Source organism: Anser brachyrhynchus, assembly GCF_964034855.1.
Source record: "Anser brachyrhynchus genome assembly, chromosome: 5".
NCBI classification, from domain to species: domain Eukaryota; kingdom Metazoa; phylum Chordata; class Aves; order Anseriformes; family Anatidae; genus Anser; species Anser brachyrhynchus.
Window position 1 is genome coordinate 61,431,889 of NC_137699.1, and position 22,352 is coordinate 61,454,240.

At 48.8% G+C, this 22,352-nt stretch overlaps 1 protein-coding gene across 11 annotated transcripts in view; it reads left to right on the forward strand.

Moving 5' to 3' along the window:
• The window catches only part of SLC35F4 (solute carrier family 35 member F4), a 108,738-nt gene that overhangs the window by 51,291 nt on the left and 35,095 nt on the right, over positions 1 to 22,352 (forward strand). Inside the window, exons 1-2 of one of the 11 annotated variants that reach the window (XM_080593501.1) lie at positions 7,441 to 9,767; positions 10,007 to 10,725. The exons of the other annotated variants lie outside the window; for them this stretch is intronic. Coding sequence (XP_080449627.1) covers positions 10,638 to 10,725 — 88 coding nt within the window. The 5' untranslated portion in view covers positions 7,441 to 9,767; positions 10,007 to 10,637. Of the gene's footprint in view, positions 1 to 7,440; positions 9,768 to 10,006; positions 10,726 to 22,352 lie in introns of those variants that run through there. 11 annotated transcript variants of the gene reach the window in all.

Below are 22,352 nucleotides of genomic sequence, written 5' to 3' on the forward strand. Positions count from 1 at the left end.
ACAGAACATGGCTAACCTTGGTCACAAATTAAATGTCTGGAGCTGAAATCTATCACTGTTACAGCTCTACAAGTGGAAAGATAGCTGGAGAAATCTGTGTGAATAAGAAAATCCAGTTGCAGCAGCTGCTGCTGTGCCACTCTTGTCTTCTCTGGCTCAAATGGAAAGTACGTGAGCTAAGTCCCGGGGACAGTCTTGACGAATCCCTGTGCGTGCCCATTCCCCTTGGCCTCCTCTGTGGCCTTCCAAACGCTGCTGTAAGGCGAAATGTCCTGGAGCGGTGCAGCCACAATATGGGTCCTTTTTACCTCCTCTCTTTTCCCCTGCCTTGGACACAAATCACGTGCCTGCCTTTGTAAGGGCTCTGCTGACCTACCCATGTCCTGCCTGCGATCTCCTGGCTCTCTTTGTTCTGCAGGGCTGCTCTTCATTGCGCTGTTAAATCAGCCTCACAGAGCACCCTCACACTGCCACCTCTGCTGCCCGCTGCACAAGGGAGGCGTTCTCCAAGCAGCCACGTCCTTCCTGCTCGTTTCCCGGATCTCTGCTTAAAAATCTCCTCTCCGAGCTCCCACAGCAAGTCCTGTAACCCGTCACCCAATACTCAGAGGCAAACTCATTGCTCAGTTCTGAGGAAGAGTCCGGATGCTCTGCAGGTGAATGGGACATACGGTCATACATCTGGTTAGGCATAGGCCCCGCAGCAGCTGGTGCTACCTCAAAGCATCGAAACCTCAGTTCCTCGTGCACTCCTCGTTGTTCTTGTCAGCTTGCAATAGCAGAAAGTGAAGCCCTCCCTTCTGGTTAGCGTCTGCAGTCCCTGCTCCTTGGCACAAGGAGTCAGAACACCGTATATACCGTGTGCTGCTCACACTGTGGGATCGACTCACAGGGTACTAGCTGATACTGAGCTAAGCACCGAAATGAATAAGCAGGAGGGACTGAACGTACTCCCTCCCCCCAGCTGCTGTGGTTTTTCTCACTGAAGCCGCGAGGGCTTGAGGTGAGCACTGGGTAAGTTGATTAAATATGCATCCAGTCCTGGCTGCAGGCATCGTGCAGGCTGGGGCCTGAGACGAAATCGGGGACAGCTCGCGGGTCTGTGATGCTGTTCTCCTGGCTCTGGGCACTGCTGGTGCCGTGGCTGGGGAGCAAGGGCGGGCGTGGGGGAGGCATCTCATCCCTGTACCCGCTGATGGAGGTTCTGGCTGGACGTCGTTGAACCTAAAGGATCTCCCTTGATGCTGTCACCCCAGCTCAGCAGCCCCCACAGCTGTGTGCAGGGGGCACCTGGGTTGGGGCACCGATGGGTCCAGTTTCCCTGTGCTCACAGGGCTGGAATGTGCTCTGTAGGGCTCTGCAGGTAGCAGAGGATGTGGACAAAAGTTTTCAAACAGCCTGGTGGTTTTGGGGTGTTACGCTTTAAGGACCACTTCTTTTTTCAGAGTGGAGGTCCCGTTGTCTTCTGAAAGCCAGGCCCGTTTCAGCTTTCTAAGTGCACAGACCCCAAATCAGCTGGTTTGAACAAACCCTGCCTTGGGAAATATATCTTGAAACATTTGTAAAAAAGAGTTCTTGCTTGGAAAATTACCTGCTGATGTGTTCCTAAGGAGGGTGGTCACATTATCTCAGTGATGCCTCCAGCTTAGAGGATTTTATTGTGTCTAATACAAGGTATTTATATTTGGTTGTTTTTTTTGGAAAAGGATGTTGTAATTAGAGTTTCTGGAGTCTTCTAGAGAGTGTGTGCTCCCTCTCGATACTGAATAGCAGACAGTCAGCGCGTCTCTCTTCCCTGCCCTGAAGCACACGGGGTGGCAGTGCGGAGGGCCGGGGTGGTTCGCCTCTGGGCCTTAGGGGGTTCGCAAGTGCGTGGTTATCACTGGGGGTGCACAAAGCTTAATTTCTGACCGTGTCGCCTCCCTCCTCTGTGATACGAAGATAGTTAGAGCTCCTTTAATACTTCTCTTGTATCCCAGCCTCCCCAGGCTGGGAACCAGCTGCTCCCGGTACACCTGCAGTGCCAGGCACCGTCGTGGTTGCATCCTGTAATACAAACAGTGGTAAAAGGAGCTTCTTGGATCTTTTCCATAGAAGAAGGCTTGGCTTTGACGTGTCTTGCCCTAAAGCATTTCACCCTTCGTGTTTTCTAGGAAGATGAGAAAAGAGACAGCGAGTTCCAGCCCTGATGGCACTGCTGCTCGTAGCCCGGGTCGCGGTGCGGCGCTCTGCCGCCCACATCAACCTGGGAGGCTGCTTCAAAGCAGGCACAGAGCCCTCATGATGTGGGTTTTGAGTGCCCCAGGACAGCCTGTCTGTCCTTCTGACTGCTGGGTGGGTTGTAGCGAAGCCCTTTTGCCCTTCCCCCTACTCCCAAAGTTTACTGAAAAGCAGAATCAAAAGCCAAGTTGGGTTTTGACTGGGAGCATGTTGCTTGCTGCGATACGCTGGCTGGCAGGAAAGGATATGTGGGGTCAAAGTCCTAAGCACAACAAGGTGAATGCTGGAGATTTAGAAATTTCATCAACTTCAGTGTGGCAGAGGCTTTTTGTGTGTGTGCGCGCACTTTTTTTGGCATAGGAACAAAACCTAAATGACTAAAACTAATCGAGCCTGGAGGCTCATCCTCTATTCACTGGTAGCCGTTATTTGGGACACCTGTTCCAAAACCATGTAAAGCATTGCACGTTTCTATCCTGGCACCATTTCACGCATCCCTGATGCACTCTTTACCTAGAGGTGCGTGAAGCCAATGAACCCAGACACTGAAGGGCTTTTGAACCAGGCCCCTGGGGCCAAGAAGGCCAGCACTGCCAGAGGAGGTGGCCTTTAGACGGGCTGTAAGCACCAGTGCTTCGTTCTCTGGAAAACTGGAAGGAAAACAATACAGACTTTGGTTGCCAAAATGCCAGCAAAGCCAGCAAGAAGCTGTTCGTGCTGCCTTTTGTTAAGGTTGTTCAGAGCAGTGGTAAAGAGTTGTCCAGTCTCCACATTACTTGGTTGATGGGTCAAAGATTCATTAGCTGTATTTTCAAAGGTCGGGTCTGTGACGCTTTATAACTTCATTGCTGCCTTGATCTCCATAAACCTACCAACATCCAATTCCTTCCCAAAGAACTTCACTAGTGCCTGTGATAACGCGACTGTTTTTCTGACTCTCTCTGCTGGTGGATCTCAAGGCAGTTCCTGGGAATCACAGCAGATAAGTAGTGTATGCCCATCTGCCCGCTGAATCGTCCTGATTCGCGCACACCGACTCGAGGTCTCACGTAGGCTGCTTACCAGAGACCCCTAATTTGGGTCCTGTGGCCATCAGGGCGTCTGTGCTCACAAAGCTAAGGAGCAGCTCGAGCCCCTGACTGCCCACGGGTTGCCTCTTGGGATTTATTTGTGTATATTATCATGGGGCTGGGGAGGGGGACGGCAGAGAGTGTTAGGATGAGCTACCTGCTTTGTGAGAACTACGAACGTGGCGTCTCTGGATGTCATCTGTAAACGAAGAGGGATCTTTCTGCTTTTAATCAGGTGCACAAAGCTGAGCAGGGATGGGATTCCCTGGATTCCCTTCCAGCATTGACCCAGAAGGGGTAGCGTAGAGGGACACGTCTCCCCTTGCAGCCAGTGAGTAGAGGGTCCCTGGGGTGGGGTGGTGCCACCCCCAGGCCTTGTGCAAGCAGCCTGCAACCAGGTGGCAAAGAGAACTGACGGGAGGCGTAGCAACCCTTCTTCCTTCAAGCACTAACGATGCTTCCTATGTATAACCAGCACAGGCTCCCCGCTGCCTGTAGGGCTGGCTTCTGTGCGGGGAGACCCACCTTTGAGCTGGGTAAGTTTTGCTTGGCGTGTGTCCCTCTCCCATCAATTAATTTACAGGGAAATCCCTTTTAGGATGGGCTGCGCTACAGAAGTCTAAATACCATATTTGCTTGTGTAAAGCAGTAGTTTCCCTCCGGGATTTTGCCCCCAAAACCCACGGTGCGACCGTTGCATGCATCTTTTTCAAGCCCAAAGGCAACGTGCTCGCAGTCGGCCGCTCGCTGCTGCCAGGGGAAGAGCTGTAACGTGCCCTTGGCCATGCCTGGGAGAATTAACCAAATTACCACGGCCCTGAGCCGGTGCCAGCTCCGCAGCGCAGAGCATGGAGAGACTTTGGGGCAGACAGCAAAGCTGGAAAAGCTCGCAGGCTCTCCCAGCCCGCGTTAGTTTTGGTGGCCCCTCGAACAGGACAAGAACTAACGGGCTTCGACTGCTTCAGGCAGGGCTGCGCTCTCTGTTAAGGGCAGTGAATCTCTGGAGGAGATTGTGGAGTCATTAGGGGAGGTTTTAACTAGCAGGCCAGGCACGCATCATCCTGGATCCTCCGCTGTGATAGAGAAATGGATGAGGTGACCTCTGGAGGTGTCCTGCTAGCCCTGTTTCTTGTGGTTCTTCCCTGGGGCTGTAGCTTTGAAGAATTACCTCCCCCATTGACTTTTTTTTTTTTTTTTTTAAAGCACTTGCAGCTTCTCACTCACTTTGTGGGGGATGTGTACAGCTGGTGCAGGCAGTGTCTTTAGAAGAGCTGCTTGCAGTGTGCATTGCAGTTGCCGCTTAGAGGCTTGGTCTGGCTCTGGCTTGGACTGCAGCAGGGCTGAATCACAGGGGAGAGGAACTGCGAGCGTGGCACAGCTGCTGAGCCGTCTCGTGCTCCCCTCTCAGCCATGGTCACCACCATGAGCTGTCCTAGAGAGCTAGAATGAGAGGCAGAAAGCAGAGGCAAGGTAAAACATGAAGTCTGTAAGAGCTGAGTTTGTCTCTGAAGCGTGAAGTGTGGCATCTGTGAAACTAATAGCATCACTGTCACCTTAGTGCACAAGTCTCACTAGGAAGTTTGTCCCAAACACCCAAACTCAGCTGTCCAAATTGAACTGCCGTATAGATTTGCTCAAAACCATCACTCTAATTATCTCCCAAAGACTCCCAGCCTTCAAGGAAGCCTGGGCAGAGCTGGCTCTGCCCTAGGTGAGTTGCAGGGTTTGTGCTCTACCCTTGGCTCTGGGTCACGCTGTGTCTGTGCACAGCTTCAGTGCTGGGCAGTTGCCGTGGGGTATTCTTGGTGGGTAAATGTCCAGTAAGAAGTCCTAGATCTGAAAGTAACCAAACTTATAATTTAATTTTCAATTTCTGCTGAGTGCTCGAGAGGATTTTAAGACGGCGTATGAATAATTAACACTAGCTATCAATTTACAGCAGTTCTCTTGCTCAGACTCTAAGCCCTACGCAAAGAGAGTAAAAATCACCCTTTGAAATTTCCTAAAGGGGAGAGGGAAGGTAAATAATTATCTGACCTCCTGAGATTCTGGGGAAGTTAGAATCTTCAATTAAATTGATTGAGGGAAAGAAACCCCACAGCCTCCTTCGCAGCAATTACAAATCTTAAACTGACTTAGAAGTCGGGGAATTCGGTTAAGATTCCCAGAGCAACCTGTAGCTGCGTCCCCCTGGCTACACTTACCTCCTGTGTGACTGTACGTTTTAAAGACCCCAAACCCCTGTGTGTGTACGCAGGTAGTTCCCAGGAAAATAGAGATAAAATTTGGTATAAAATCCAGAAGTCATATGCGGCTTTGCTGGAGGAGAAGCCATCTCTTCCCACTCTGTAGCATTTTTCTGAGCATGCGTCAGTTTGCTTCTGGTGTGTTACTGCATAGGGATGAAATTAATCTAAGGGAGAGAGCCAGAGGTGGTGCTGCAGCCGCACGTCCCCGACTGTTGGTGTTGCACGGCTGAAGGTCTCAGTTCTGCTTTCACCGAAAATCCCATCCGGGCGTTCGGTCTTCTGTGACAGACATCCTTTAAAGCAAAACAAAGAGCGCAGTTTTGCATTAAATATGTCATCGTAAGATTGTACTGCTGTGTATGCTGATTATCATAAAGAGAATACTGAACAGGTTGTCCTTAAACTCTCTAAAGAAATTCACCTCCAGGCTGAACGCCAGGGTGCGAAATATTGGCTTGAGAGGGAGCAGTTTTGGAAGGTGATAAATCCCTGGAAATAAGATGAAATTTCCGAGTGCTCCAAAAGTGTAACAAACAGCTTATGGGAATAGAGAGTTGGCAAGAATAATTCTTGTTTGCGAAGAGCTTCTAGAGGATGGAGCAAAATGATGTGGCGTAGCATCAGGGGAAAGTCCAGCCTCGTAGTGAGGTCACTGTCACCTGGAGCCACGCTCATCTCTGTACAGGGGGGAGACTTGTCGGGGCGAAGGCAGGAGGTGTATATGAGGGTGATGTTTGCATGGACCCAAATCTGCTCCCAGGTGTTCCCCATCCCTGCTCGGATGGGATGTGCCCTGTGTGCGTGCCCATGGACTGCCTGAAAGTCCTTGGGGTGCAGAGACCAGAGGCAGAAACCCCCTGGTGGCTCACCAGCTACCGAGTCTTTCACAGGTATTTGGCACCGTGATCCCTCTGGATCCTTGTGGCTGTGACAGGGTCACCTTGAAAAGGAGTTCCTATGGCAGGGTTCGTTACCTGCGTGGCCGCGTGGTTCGGGTAGGTTCGTTTGATGGTGACGAATACCTGCTAACATCCGTCAGAGCCAAGCTGCTGAGCGGAGAACAGCCCAGCGTATAAATCTCTGCTCCTTCTGTCGCTGCCTTTCAACAACAAGCTAATTCCATTTAATACATGACGGTAACGCTTAATTGGTGATAGAAACCAGGAGGAAATGGGCAAAAATGGATACAAATGCATCTTGGCTCTGATTCAGCTGGTCCTTCGCTTCCCCTGAATCTGAAGAGGAATGTTAGAGAGGGACAATATGCGAAAAGCATCCATGGGAGAATGCCAGTGAAAACACACTGTCTTGCTGTAGCTGTGGTCAGGCAATGTGACAGCTCTCCTCTGCAAGATGTAGGATGCTTAACCTGCTTCCCTTCAGATAAATGTGTTTTGGGGCATCTTTCTCTATTTGATTTCTTCCTTCCTGACTTTGTTCCTAACTCATAAAAAAGAAAAAAGCTCCATTCTTTGGAGCAATGAATAATTTAGGCTCCTAAAATGTAAAACCCACTATTCTCTGATTGTCTTAAAATGTACTTTGAAACCTCAAACCCAGCTGCTTCATCAGGTGCAGAATTTCAGCGGCGTGCCACTGCAGGCTTCTCTCATCTTCCTGCAAATACGCCCAGGTACGGGGTCTGCCCCAGAGCCCGCTGTGGGAAGCTGACTTCATCTGCTCACCCGGCTCCCCTGGACGCCGCCCTGAGATTTTGTTCTGTGACCTTGCAGCCTGGAAAGCGCCGTGTGCAAGCAGGAGGCATGAAAAATAGGAGGCTGCAGCTCGAGCCAGAGGCGCTGCGGGTTTCAAGCGAATTTACGGCGCTCGTGGGATGAGCGTGTGCTCGGAGGTGAGGTGTCCAGGCGCAGAGGGTGGCTGGGGCGTTGATGGGTGCAACTACCTGCAATGCCGTGGTGACACAAGAGGGAGCTGTGGGCTCTCCTGAGATACACCAGGGTTCACCCAGGCATAGATGCAGATGTGAGTGGGTAGGGGAATAAATCTTGGAGCACAGCAGCCTCTGGAAAGACAGATCAGGCGTCCGTTATGCTTATAGGTCCTGCGTTACTTGGGTACTAAATTCCAAAGAAAATAAAAATGTCAAAGAAAATTTAAAAAAAGAAAAAGAAAAACCAGGAAATTTAGAAAAACTAGAACATTTAGAAAAACTAAATGTCAAAGAAGATACAAAAAGAGAGAGTTGGTTGTTCCTGAGTTTGATACTGCTGTGGGGCTGTGAGTGAGCTGCCGAGAATTACAGTTGTAAGCCAAATGTTAAGCTTCGTTGCCCGTAGATACCTGTTTATTTTAAATTACACCTGATTGTAATTCCACATGATAAATGGTCGATGCTTTTTAAATTTGGTTTGTATGAAGTATTTCTTCCAGCTTCGTCTTGCGAGGGAAAGGATGGCCTGAGGGCAAAATGCTAGTTTTGGGCGTAGGGTCTAAAGTTCATCTCACGTGGGCTGTGTAAGATGTTCCCTGGGGCCTGGACCTAGAAATGAGACTTATGGGGAACGCAGGATGTGTGAGACCTGTGCAGGGATTCCTCCAAAGCCTTTCCCAGGTCTGTAAGGAGCAGTTTCACCAGCAGAGCTTCCTAGAGGCTTCGGATCTGCTGCTGTGCGACTCCAGGGCTAGTACGCTGCGTGGCACTCTGCGGGCTCTTCCCTAGGGCCAGCCCGCGCTTTGATCATGGGCAGGGCCATGCCTGCTCGTCTCACAGCAGGGTGCTTTACACACAGCACAGTATTTTGCTTCAAAATCGTGTCGGGGAGGAGAAGCAGGGTGCGTACCTGCATCGTAGCACAGCAATGGGTACGCTTCCCAAGAAGCAAGACCCAGCTCAACGTCCTCCTGCAATCTGACTGCTCAATGTGTGAGACTTTGGTGGGCATTATGAAGGTGTCTGCTCACCTTTATTTATTTCTTCTTCCCTTAAGGCCAGACTTCTGTAAAATAAAATTTAAAAAAAGAAACAACTAAGTTATTCTGGACTTCATAGGCTCTTTGATACCAGGTTATAGACGGGCAAAAGAGGACTGCAGGTCTCCAGTTCCTGCATTCCCAGCTTAAAATCACCTTTTGGATAAGATTTTGTGAGTTACCAGGTGGTGGGTGGCTCCGAGCACTGTCAGCAGCCCATTGCTGCTGGTCCGTTACCCTGCCCTTGTGTTACGCTGTCCCTCTTCCCAAATATCCAGGGTAAGTTTGCTTGGAGAAAATCACCGCTTTCCCTCCCCCTCTCCCTTTTGAAACCTTTTAAATTCCTCTTGCATTTTTTGTCCTCGTTCTTGCCTTTCACCCCAGTTCCTGGGCGGATACTACGTGCTATACTTGATACAGTCTGAGCTATAAATAAGAAGCAGTTTGTTGGAAAGTAAAATTAGCAGGCCAGATTTTCAAACTCGCTTCTAAATCTGTGCCTAGCCACCTCGGAGTGTGCATGTCCCCGTTTTCAGAGGTGCTGAATCTTGTTGCTATCCTTGATTTCAATGGGGATTTGTGGTGCTCAGGACTCCTGGAAATCAGGTCACTTTTGTATTTGGGACTTGAGGATGGATGGAAGAGCCTGGCCTCCACCACTGTGTTGTAAGGGGAGAGACTGAGACATGGAAAGGTCAGGAGCTTGCTCTGGGTCGGTCACTTGCCTGGTAGCAGAGTGAAATAGGGATTTTGGGAAGGTCGCTTCCGTATATAAGGGATAGGAGATTCTCAGTGAGCGACCGCAGACTCCCTTCCATCCCTGTGGTGAAACATCACAAGCCTTTGAATTCACATCCTTTACTTTGGCTTGCATGAAACGTGGTTCTAGGCCTTTGCCAAAAGCTGGAAGTGTTCCCCCGATGTGAATGCTGCTGAAAGGCTTTGTGTGCGCTGCGGCCGTGCTGGGGGCGAGTCGTGGTGAGTTACGGCTGGAGGTTAACCGCAGAACTTTCTTCTGTAACCATCATCACGTGGCGCCAGCTCTGTCCTGTTAAAGTCATTGGAAGTGTTGCTGTCCATGGGAGTATAATCGGGATTCAGTCAGGAGAATGAGTGAGAATTTCCTAAAGAAAATAAAATCCGGACTTCAGGCATGCGGGAAAATACAGATGTGGGCTGAGGGTGTCACGGCAGCTCTTGGGTTGGTGTTCAAATCGGATTAGATTGCCCAGCTGAGTCTGTGGCACTGAGCACAAGAAGAAATGCCCACAGAAAGATTTCCTGATCTTTGACTTCAGTGCTCCCAGAACTGATGAAAATCAGAACAGGGACAGCTCGGTTGTGCTGATGAAAACGCACCCTGCTTAGGTGCTGCTCGCTGAATGATGCAGTTTGTGTTTTGAAGCGTGTGTAACACACTGGTATTACCCAGTGGTTTCGCTATTTGAGATCACCATCTCTGGCCCGTTTTCCACTAATGCAAAGCAAAATACTTTTGAAGTGTAGGTTATCATATGGATTGCTTCCTGCATCGAGGAGCCAGTGCCCTGCTGTAAAAGCACCGAAATACAGCTGTTACTGCTAGGAAGATAGCAGCTCTGACAACTTTCTTTCCCAGGGTGGAGGCGTTGGCTGGTGCCATCCGAAGAGCTGCTGTTGCCCACGCTCGTGCCCGTGCCGTGCTCTCCAGCTGCTGGGGCAGCCCCGGGTCAGTGCAGCTGATGTCTGGTAAGGCTGGGGTAGGCTGAGGTGCTGCTGGGGCCCCTGCAGGTCTCTTGCAGCCTGTTGTGACCCGTATGGGGGGTTAGTGACATTGCTGAGAACCAGAGGACGTACAGCGTTGCAGCTCTGCAGCCTGCCTGAGCCTGCCGATGTGGGCACGTATTGGAAAACGGCCAGAGAAGCAATTAATCTGGAATAGTTTCTGGAGATCTGTAAGCTCTTTAGGGATGACCCTGAAGGAAACGAAGGCTGAGGCTACTTTCCAGGTGCCACAGGAGCTCATGCATGAGAGCATCATCAGGTGAGGTGCGTTCCTTCTGCTGGAGGCTGCAGGGGGCAGCTGCGAGAGGTGCTGGTGCCGGGTCGTCAGGCTCTGAGCAGTCACCGTGCCACGTCTTCTTGCTCCTGGATAAGCTGTGAGAGTCCCCCTGGAAAACAGGGAGGAATGGCCACATCTCACCGGAGTGCAGGCAGCTTCCAATTTGCTTCGTGCTTTAGGAAACAACTCTGCAGAGCTGATTGCCTGCGAGCAGGTAGGAGAGCTGCAGCTGGAGCACAAAGGGAAGGAACATTGGAAGAGGGGCTGGTTTGATAGATGCTTGTTGATACCACAAAGGGAGAGAGAGCCGCTTCACCTGCCACCAGGAAAATGGTTTGGGGCTTCTGACTGCGTCTTTGGCATCTGAGTGTAGCACAGCTTTTGTAATTAAATTGAGCCTCTGGTTAGGAGGGCACAGGTTAATGATGAGAAAAGCTGCAGAGGATGTGGATGCCAGATTTCTCATTTCTACAGCTATTTAACTAGGGGCTCTGCTCTACTAAACCAAAACAGAGATAGAGTATCCAGCAGAAAGGTGTTTGCGTGCAGGGCATCCAAGAGAATTTTTCTTTGTTAGCTCAATGGTCTCTGACTTCTCTCTCTAAAGCATCCTGCGTGCTTGCACGTCAGGACGGGTTTTTGGCATCCTGCTCTGCTCTCCAGAGCTGTGCTGGGGAAAGAGCAGCTGCTTCAGCCTGCATTTTCCATGTGCTCTCCCAAGGCAGCTTTTCCCTCTTTGGTAAGAGTGTTTAAATAGCTATCTTAAATGAGTAGGGATTACAGGAGGAGGAGGTCAAAGCTGGACTTGACTTACTTGACTTCCCAGAGCTTTATCTTGGAGAGCCGCTCTCCGATCAGTGCCGCGTTCCCCGCCGTTGCGCACACCCTGCGGGTGCGAAGCATGCAGTGAGCTAGCAGAGGGCCTGGCTCCTGAGGGCAGGGCTGAAGTGTGTTCAGCTTTGCGCCCCTCAGTACCAGGAGGACATCGAGGCCCTGGGGCATGTCCAGAGAAGGGCTACGAATCTGGTGAAGGCCCTAGAGCACAAGTCCTGTGAGGGGCGGCTGAGGGAGCTGGGGGGGTTTGGGCTGGGGAAGAGGAGGCTCAGGGCAGACCTCATTGCTCTCTGCAGCTACCTGAAAGGGAGGTGTGGGGAGCTGGGGGTCGGCCTCTTCTCACAGGTAGCTGGTGACAGGACCAGAGGGAACGGCCTCAGGTTGTGCCAGGGGAGGTTCAGGTTGGAAATGAGGAGACATTTCTGCTCAGCAAGAGCAGTCAGGCGTTGGGACGGGTTGCCCAGGGAGGTGGTGGCGTCACCGTCCCTGGGGGTGTTCGAGGAGAGGTTGGGCCTGGTGCTTAGGGACATGGTTTAGTGGTGACATTGGTGGTAGGGGGGTGGTTGGAGCAGATGATCCTGGAGGGCTTTTCCAAGCTAATGATTCTAGGACTCTATGAAATGCTTTGAACTAGCTTTTCTGCCCAAACCAGCACCTTGTCAGACTGTGCCCAGCATGTGGGTCAGACCCCTGCAGCCTGGCTGGGCTTGGTGTGGAAAACAGACCCCTGGGGGGCCACGGCTCATCCTGACTGTCCCTAGACTGCTAACTTCATTAGCTAGAGCGCTGCTTTAACGACCAACGTGCTGACCGGTAGAAAATCCCCGTATCCGATGGGCTGTCCTGTGCCTCTGTTCTCTTACACGTCTCTTGTTGCTTTTGGCATTCGGAAGGCAGTCTCATCAAACACTCAGAGTCCCGCGATGGAAAGAGCAGGGGGCAGGGGAATATACGGAAAAGAGAAGGGAGAGATGAAAGAGGAACGTCCTTTTGAAGTAATTACTTAGGTTAATGCCGAGTTTGCCATCCGTTACGAACCTCGGGAGGCAATAGCTGGAGAAGCTCTTCTGAAGTGGGGTTCCTCGGGGCAGGAGGAGATGTCTTGGACAACGTGACGCCCATCACGAGGGCACTTGGCGTGGGCAGTACCTGCAGATCTCAAGTGCTGGGTAAGCTGCAGGAGTGCAAGCCTGCAAACTGGAGAGGCTTTTGTGGGCATGACACATGGGAGTCTTCTATATTTTTTTTTTTTTTGCCTTTTCAGACCCTTGAAGTTCTGATTGAGAGAGGAAAAAAGGCTCCTAGGCAGAGCGAGCTCTCCCAGTGAGGTGCGCTTTTACTAAGCTCCTGCAGCGTGAAGCCTGCAGGCATTTTGAGAGCAGGAAAAACTAATGCAAAGATTTTTGCTGCCAAGACGTGGCTGTAAGAGGCAGAGGAGTCTGTGCACTTGCCAGCGCCTCTGCACCATGATGTTGCACTCCCGTTACCGTGGAGCAGTGCTCAAAAGGACCCTTTTTTGCCTGATCCCAGCAGCCCACTGCAAAAAGGCACCTGTTGGAAAGCCAGCAGCGTTGTGACTGCTCTGCCTCCTGGGGGGCTTCTTGCCCAAGAACCCACCACGCCAGAGGAAACACAGCAGTGGCTTTTTGTTCTTTCCCTGCCACTGTGTGCATCCATTCAGCCCTAGGACACAGAGGGAAGATCACCACAAAACACTCCGTGGTGTACCCCAATTCGGTGCCCTTTTTAATCTCCTGCCGAGGAGGGTGGTTACACTACAAGTTTGCGTTTCCTCACCGATGTTCTGCCACCTGGTTTTGGACTTTTCTGGATTTTTTTTTGCATTTCTAATCCCCGGTGTTATCAGTTTGGTCACAGGCGTGCTGGGCCAGCCCTGTTGTGCAGTGCCAGCTCGCAGGGATCTGAGCCACTGTCTTTGCTGGAGGCAAAGCTGAGGGTTGCTGGTGGGATGTGCCTGGAAGGAGAGCCTGCAGCACCTGTGAGTGCCAGCAAAGCCACCGCCTTGCTGGGAAGCTGAACTGCAAGAGAGCTGTCTGCAAGAGAGTCATTAGAAAAAATAGTGTCTAAAAGAGCTCCCCTTCTTTTCGTTGACATGGACTCCAAGTGCTGAAAGTTTTTGGAAGAGTGGGACAAACCCTCCTTGGGTTTTTAGACCAAGTAACCTAAATATTGAGGAGCTAGGAAGAAACCTCTGGGTGGGTGAGTGTCCCATGGGCCGTGCAGATCTCTGCTGATCCACTCGAGCCCCGGACTCTGGCCAGCAGAGGACGTAAGTGAAAGCTCAGGTGCCAGATCGCCAGTTTTGGGGACGGAGTGCTGATGGCACAGTGTGTTGCCTAACGAGGAGAATGGCCCTCCGGTAACTTAATAGAATCCTTCTGCGGGCTGTGATTTACCTCTGACAAGTTAAACCAGTGCCAGATCAATACTGTGCTCTGTTGCAGTAAATAAGCTTGATTTTAAGTATTGAGTAAGAATTTATTTCTGATTAAGGGCCAATTTTTAAAGGAGAGAGTGCACTGGTCCTTCCAGTAGAGAACAGATGAAGTCTGTGGAGGGCGGACGTCCCCCAGGCGATCCCCTAGATCTCAGTCCCCTTGAAGCCATGTTTGGGGAGCCCGTAGAGGCAGGGGTACAGCTCTTTGGAGCTGGATGACAGCAGAAGTAGCCTTGATTGGAGCAACTTCACTTTAAAACACTTTGTTTTGAACCACCAGAGAATGCTGCAAGTGGGGTGAGGGCCTGAGGGTAATTCTCATAAGTGTTCTTGTACGTGTGCACACATCCGTCCACGTATGTGAAGAACAGAGCCCTTGTCCCTCTTCTGACATTGGAAAACTGGCCCCAGTCGTGAGATGTTGGCTGGGTGCTGCCACCGCTCCTCATGCAGAGCACGGTCCCTCGGGACAACCCAAAGAGTTGAGTTAGTGACCCAGCGAGAGTATTAAAAACCCGAGTACTTACGGTGAATACGCAGCTTCGACGTTTTCATTGTGTCACTACTGTTTAATCCTTCCTTAATCCCCTTACGCTGCTCAGTAGACTTTTCTTGTGTTATTTTCATTGTCTTGCTAATAAGATGTTGCACGTAATAGAGATTTACGCTGAAAGGTATTAGGCAGGATTATATGAAGATTAGACAAGAAGCACTCACAAAAGGTTGGAGATGATAGTACCAAATTTTTAAATTTCTATCGCAAAGTGATTTTACTTTTTTTCAAAGAATTTGTAGAGAATGTCTGCTGCAAAGATCAAAAAGTTGCTACTGCTCAAAAGACTTACCTTGAGTTTCACCAGTGGTTATTGCTCAGACTTGTACTAATGGAATTTGAGCCACCTGATTTGTTTGTGTTTTTTCAGTGGACCCAAATTCTTGGGGGGAAAAAAGAAGGGGAATTAAACTCACGTGGGATCCCTCTTCTGCTGGACCAGGGATATGTGAGCATCCCCTGTGGTACCTCCACTGAAGGGTATGGGCAGCATTCGGCACCCAGCAGAGACCGCTGATTTCAGAGGGGCTCTGCGGGTGCTGGAAGACTTTTTGTGTTGAGCCTTTACAACCACAATTACCTAATTGCTAACTCCGAGGACTAGCTGCAGTAGAGCAAGATTGATGTATTGCAGCTGAGATTTTGGCCAGTTATTTCATCCTCCGTAAATAAATGTAGCAGGAATTTTGCAGAGGCAGAGCCACGCTGGCAGCAGATCAGCAATTAAAATGGGAAATAAAAATGCTTTTAAATAAAATAGCAGAAACCAGGAGTTTTATGACTAACCATCAAAGCTACTGGAAATTAATCTTACTGTGGGGCCTAAAGCAGAACCTTGCATTTGAATTTATCACCCGTTGAATCAGGACTTGCTTTGTTCTCCTTCAAAAGCTGCAGTACGGTGTTCAGCATCAGCTCCTGAAGCCAAGCTGGGGTAGGGTGTCTTGTTTGGGTCCCTTCCGTGTGAATCCCTCACACTCTGCTGTAGGAATCTTTCGCAAGGCTTCACATCTGCCTGGGGAATCTCCTAAAATCCCATGCCTGATGCTAGGGGGTGTCAACCTTTTTGATTTTTAGAGATCCAAGTTCCTTCCAAAGAAGCCAGAGAAGCCCAAATAGTAAGTGTCTTTTAATAGTAACTAGTCTTTTCTTTCTAACATTTCATGTCCGTCCTTAGAAGTAGTCCCAAGTTGCCTGTGGTGCACAGGTTGGAGAACATCACTTCTAATGATTTGCATGCAGTAAGGCAATGCTTATTTGGGAATTGTGCAGAGCATCCTACTCCTGACACCCGTTCTGATCTAGCAGCCAGTTTCCTACTGCCTAGTTTTTATTAGCTCAGCTAATAATAGCTAGTTTTTACTGTTAGCGCCTTTTTTATTGTTAGCGCGGTGTTGTTTGATGAATATGAATCGAGTGAATGAATGGGACGAGGTAAATTAAATGCAAGGCCTGCATTTCCCCGAGGCCATAAGTACCCAAATGCAGTCACATTGAAGGACCTCCATTTCTGAATCCATGTTTAGCACCTTCTAGAAACGTAGTCTTCACTGGGAGGTAAAAAACTGTTTCTCACAAACATTTCATGATAGGAAGTGGATCTATCCTGTCCTTATGCTCTGAGGCAGAGTCAGCTCCACTTCATCCACGCCATCCATCCGTGCTTTGCTGGCTCCCTCTGTCTTCTTGAAGTTGCTCGACCTGAAGCCATCTCCTAAACTGCTGGCTACACAGAGGATTGCAAGTGTGCAAGGTGATTTACTGTGTCACTGACGTGCACTACAGACACGATGACAAACACAAAATGGAAGTTGGCTCAACTCAAATGCTCTCCTGTGGCAGGCACTTCAGGAGAGGCACTTCATAATTGCTGAATTAGAAAATGTAGGCAGCTTATTTCATTTGGGGCAGTTTTGTTAACAAAACCCAGGGAAGGCAAATATTAATCTGACATGCACTTACATCTAAGCTGTTCTCCCTGGAGGTAGGGGGGAGAGCAACCAACACCCACCAGCAACAACAAAAATGTAAATGTTGGGCTTCCAACTTTATTCGGAAGCTCCGTGTTGGCTATTTTGATACCAGACCTAGTCTTTTTATTGCCACAGACTGTGAGCTGGGTGTCTGCTTGTGCTGTTTTCCTGCCGGCAATGTCAGAGAGGCCAGGCTGAAGCAGGAGACTTTCTCCTAATCTCTTGAATTTGAAAAGGGTTTGAAATTCAGCTGACTTTTGATGAGGAACGCCCAGGCTCCGAGGAGCTGAAGGCTACCCAGATTGTGTGTCAGAAGCTCACAGCGTGAGCTCCTAGGCTTGCAATTTCACCAGTGCTGCTGAGCAGATCCGTCCACCTTTACAGGTAGGCTGCACTGTAGGGAGGCCGCTGAGATCTGCTTGGTTCTCTTTTTCAAATGAGGTCTGTGCATGCTACGAATGAAATCTGTGTGTGTTGCTCATGAGATTCCTGCTCTTTGCTGTGCCTGCCTGTCAGTATAGCCCGTAAGCTGAAATTTATGATGCAGCGCTAAACAAACGTTGTTTTATTGATTCAGGATTAGGACAGCAGGATCGATTCAACCTGACTCAGGCTCTGAGGCCAGTAGCAAGTGCGCCCAGTGCAGCTGAAGTGAGGTTCCTCCTGAAGCCTTTTTTCTTTTTCATTGAGCACCTCCTTGTTCTTCTGCAAATACGAACGTGAAAGAATTCCTAATATTGTAGGTATCTTTTAATACTTTTGTCAACCTGAAATTCAGGTCTCGTTTCCTGTAATGCCAAAATATTGAAGGTGCATCTAACTTGATGTATTTGCTGTTCCCATGAAGCACTGAGTGGCCCTTTTTGAAACTGAAGGAAGGTTTGTCCATGCAAAAATTGACATTTCTTCTTTATTACTTTAATTGAATTAGAAGCTTATTATTTCTAACTATATGATCTTGTCATGTCACAACAGAACAAAAAAAAAAAGATAGGAAGCTGCTTTGCCAGCTCTGGAGACTTCAGCGTGTATCTTGTGATCGTTACAGGGAGGGGTTTTATGTTCTAAAAGTCGCATTGTTAAGGAAAATCGGAAGTTTATTTAAACTGAAACTTTCAGCCTCTGTTCCTCCCAGGGAAAGCTTGAAAACACTAGTTATCAGGTCTGTAAAATCCTGTAGCAAATAAAAAGCTTTCCAAAAGCACTGCAACAGAAGATGTTGGAGCTGTCGAGTCAGCTGTGTACCTCAGGTGGGAGCTTTCGCATCCTCGGGGTTTGCTTGTAAGCGGCACAGCGTTGCATGATGTGTGACGCTGTACCCACTTGGTAGCACCATCAAAACTGTTAGGTGCTTTCCAGGTGGCCTGTGGCAGCCAGAGCACAATGGTCTGTCCGTGACCTGAGCATTTTTAACTCCTGGTGACAGTGGTGTGAGAGCCAGCAGCAGAGAGTCGAGCTGCAGCTGCTTGCCTGCAGCACTCTTGAGGTCCGGTGGGACACAATGTACTGAAAAAGCACTCGCTTGTGGCAGCAGGGAGCTCTCCTGTCCTGTCTGATAGCTGAGCACCACCAAATCTTCCTATCTTCATCCTTGAGTTAATGTTTAGCTGATAGTGCTAATCTTATTTCTGTAAACTGCCTGCTTGGGAAGCCTAGAAATAGATCACATTGCATTTTTCTGCTAGAAAAACAGTGGGTATTAAGGAGTGAATTCCTGGGCTGATTTACTGAAAATAGCAACCCATGTTAACATGAGCCTCTGGGGATCAGTACATAAACACCCAGCCCCCAAGGGAATTAAAATCTTTTCAAATGTAGTAGTATTGCTTGTAGTTATTAGGTGAGATTTTAGCAGGAAATGAGTACTCTGCTTTTAGGTGTTTGCAGAATATCAAAAAAGCTGCATAAAGTTCTGTCTCAGTGAACATAATACGTGAGACTTCAGTGCACCTTCAGTACAAATGTTCTCAAATATAACATGTCTGATTATTAGAAAAGTCGAGGTTAAGGCAGGCTTCCTACCACAAACCAAGTGATGGCCCAGAGCAGCAGCTCCCAGGCTGAAATCCCGTTTTTGAAGTGCTCCCCTGGCTCTGGCTCTTTGGCCAGAAGATTCGGGGAAGACAAGCAGGAGCTCACTGCTGCTGACAATGGTGGTTTTTCTTCCGCTCATCAAGAAGGCTCTTGAGAAAAGAATTGCTTTAAACAAGTGAGTAGGACCCTGCGAGCACTTCAGTATCGCTCTGAGCTGGGGCTGCACTGCATCTCCTGAGTGTGTATGAGTCTGGTGTTCACTGCCTGAGTATGGGTTGGGAACGCTGGCAGGATTTACACTTGGGGATTGATTAATCGCCGTATCCCTGTGCTGGAAGAGTCGGGCGTTTGGCCAAGTAGCCAGTGGATGTGTGAAAGTACAGAGGGAAAAATAATTTTGCACTGTCTTGTCTGCATGTGATGTGTGAACACGGACTGGTGGGGCTGAAGGACCATGCCCTAGATGTTTGTGGGATGCTCGTCAGAGCAGTGTTGATATGCTGGTATCCAACAGTATGTAAACCAGTGAGGATTTTGTCTGAGTTAAGAAAAATCAAGGAATTCAGGATCTGATTCTTTAAAATCCACGTGGCATCACTTGACAGCAGAAAAAATAACAATTCTTTTTTTTTTCTGCAAGCCTTAGAAGTTGTTTTGGATTGAGATTACTGTTTGAATCAAGTAACATTTGCTGCTTGCTTCTGGTAAATGTTCAGACTAAAGCCTTGACTCCTCTTTTACATAAAAATGCCTTTTGTAGGATACATCTGTTTTGATCTCAGTTTGACTGTTTGTTTCTTCTGCGCCTTGCATCTAATTTATATTCCAATGAGATAAAATGAACTCGATAACAGCCCTTTAGCTTGTCATCTTAAAACACATGCTCAGCCTGGGAGAGCCAATAAAGTCGTGTTTACGAGAGTCATATAGTCTAGTGATCGGGAACAGACTGACCTGGTGGCTGTGGGGCGTTATGCAAAGTGGATTGCATACAGATCTTGTAACTAGCGGCGTTTAAAACAAACAAGGACTACAGTGTTGGATCTGAACCCTGTTCTAAAACCAATTAGAGTCAAAGAAAGTCTTTTCATGTCTTCAGTACGCGTCAACAATATTTCCCATTGGAAGAATCTGCCCTAACTTGGTGTGTAAAATCCGGATGACCAGGAGTGAGCAAGTCACCTTGCTGCCTTTACAGCCATTGGAAAGAAATGTGTTCAATATTCTGTCACTTCCCACTGGGATTATATTAATACTGTGATTTTGGTTGTTAATTGTTTCCCATATGGAGAAAAAAAGCCCTCCAAAGTAAACCTGGTGTAGCTCATGTGGTTTATTAGTTAGGACTATAGATACCATAACCAACTAGCGATGTGAGGTGGCGTAGTGTCCTTCGTGGGGACTTATCATTTATATCTTACCACAAGATACACCTCCAAGTGGTTTATTATCTCGATAGTATTGTCGGCAGAAACTGTGTCCATCTGGGGCTGGAGCAGTCCTTGTTGTCAGCAAGCAACCCTCTGTGGGGCCGACGCTTCAGCTGCAGCTTGTGATGTAGGCTGCAATTTTAGTGAAGAAGAGTAAATAGTCTTTACTTTTACAGGAGGTCCCTTAAATATGCATGACTCGCTACTGTGAGCGGCGGAGTTGTGAGCCAAGAGGGCAGTATATGTTGTGACAGCATCAGCCCCTTCTGCTGTGAGCGTGGAGCACTTGTTAGCAAACGTGAGTCAGCTCTCTGGGGTTCTGCCTGCTCCCAGCCTTGGTTTGCCGTCTGGTTAGTGAGGCAGCAACCCTGCAGCTTCCCCATGTGCTCATCTGGGTTAATATTTAGGGGTTCAGGGGACAGAGATGGCTTCAGGCATTGTGCCTGCGCAGGGAGCGGCCTAGTGGGGAGTCCGGAGCCTCGGAGCTCTGGGACTCCTGGCTGCTACGTAGCACATGGGGATGGGGGAGCTGGGTATCGAATTCACTGGTATCTTCACAAAAAAAAACCAGCACCAGGGATGTTTCATCCATCTTGAGAGCTTTCGTTAGGGTCTTACCAGTGTTTGCCTTAAGTAGGAACAAAGAGGTAGCTTGCTAGCCCGCAGGCTGGGTTGTAATTTACGCTGTTTAATGACACACTGTATAGTTTGCACTGCTGTAATTCATCCTGTGTGTTTCCTTGACAAACAGGGGCACCCTGAGTGAAAATACTTGCATGTGGAGATCGGTTAAGTGGCACACTGGATTTCATTAATTCAGGACTGCCTGGCCAGCCTGGCTGGTGCTGTGGGCCACGTTTCCAGGTATCATAAAGCTGCCACTCCGGCAAATAACAAAACTTCTAACGTGCTCTCGGCTGAAAACACAGAATGTGAGGCAAGCAACACCTAATGAAGATCTGTCTTAGAGGTACCTGGAAACGAGTTTGCCCTTGATTTTTAGAAAAACATCCCGTATTTTCCCACTGTGGTACCTTGCATAAGCATGAGGAGGGCAGAGGACCATGTATTCCATGTTGACTTCCAGTCTGTGGAGTAACTACCATGCCATCCTGGTAAATTTGGACATAAAATTCCACATTGGATGGATTTGTGTCTGAGGTACTGTAGGAGGCAAGGACAGAGCTTGCTTGTCTCCCTTCTGCTCCATATTAGTTTATTCCTTTCTTTGGCACGCTTGGAGAGGAGATGCTGAGTACATAGGAAGGATCGGAGCGCCTATATGAATAGCTTCTCGTACATACATGCAATCAGTTGTTCATAGCAGGAGTAGACATATGTGGCCAAAGCTCAGTTGTGTAGCCAGAGAAGCTGATGTTTTTCAAGCTGCAGTCTTCAATGGGAGGTACAGGTACCCATCACACATTTTTAAAGCAGTTTGGTATCTGCTTCTTTTCTCTTATAACTGTTGTATGAAACAGATTGCTGGGGTAGGTATTTTGAAAGGGTTCTTTCTGGGTTTGAATATGATTTCTGAGTTACTGTGGTAAAATGGTGGGTGATTTTCCTTTGGAAAAAGAAAAAAAGAGCAGCAGCTTTTAGATACAACCATGTTCTGCTGGTAACATTGAAATTGTCTGAAAGAAATGTCTCGAATTGCTTGACGTTGTCTCATGCATTTCACGCTCACCGTTGTTAAGGTTCGTTAATGATTCCATTATAAACTCCTATTTGCAGAAATGGTTTTCTAAAAACCATCTCTGTGTTATGTTATTATGTTGTTTATATTATATAAACGCTCAAGGACTAGACATGTATTAATAGATAGCCTTGTGATTGTGGAGCCAGCAATTACTTGACTTGTGATTACTCTATCACAGAGTCTGCTGACTCTCAGCACTTCGGAGGGGAGAATAAAATTCCTTCTGCGAATTGGGAAGATAATTTTCTTTGGAAAAGTGCTTGTTACACAGTGCGAGAAATCCTCCGAATGCAGATAAGCAGTAAAAGCTGGTTAGCTTTACGCGCTGCAGTGTGATGCTTTGGAAAAGGCTGTCACGGTGGTGAGCCTTATCAGTCGCAGGGGGATACAATGAAGATCCTAGAGGGGAGCTCCGAGTGCTCCAGGAGAGGACGTGCTGGGTGGAAAACCAGGCAGCTGTAGCCATTTCTCTCCCCTGTGCTTCTTCCCTAGCCTGTCCCAGGGCTGCTGTACTCTGCACGGGAATGACCATGAGAGGTGGGGGTGACGAGGTACTTTCTCCATTCTCATTCTCTTCCGTAGCGTTAATCACTGTCTGTTCCTTACTGTGTCACCGCTCCCTAATAATCAAGAGTACAGACCACACAAACAGCAGCAAAAGATGTGCAGAACAAGACTGTGTGTTTAAGGTAATCCTATGCTGCTGGCTTGTTTGCCCTGAAGAGTCTGGAGCCGCTTCCTACCTGCTCTGGGTACGGTGGAGTCGTGGGTGCTGTGCCCGTTAGGATGCTGTAGGTCTCTGCGTGTGCCAGGTCTCCTCTGGCTGCATCTGGAGAGGATCCAGCCAGGACTCGTCT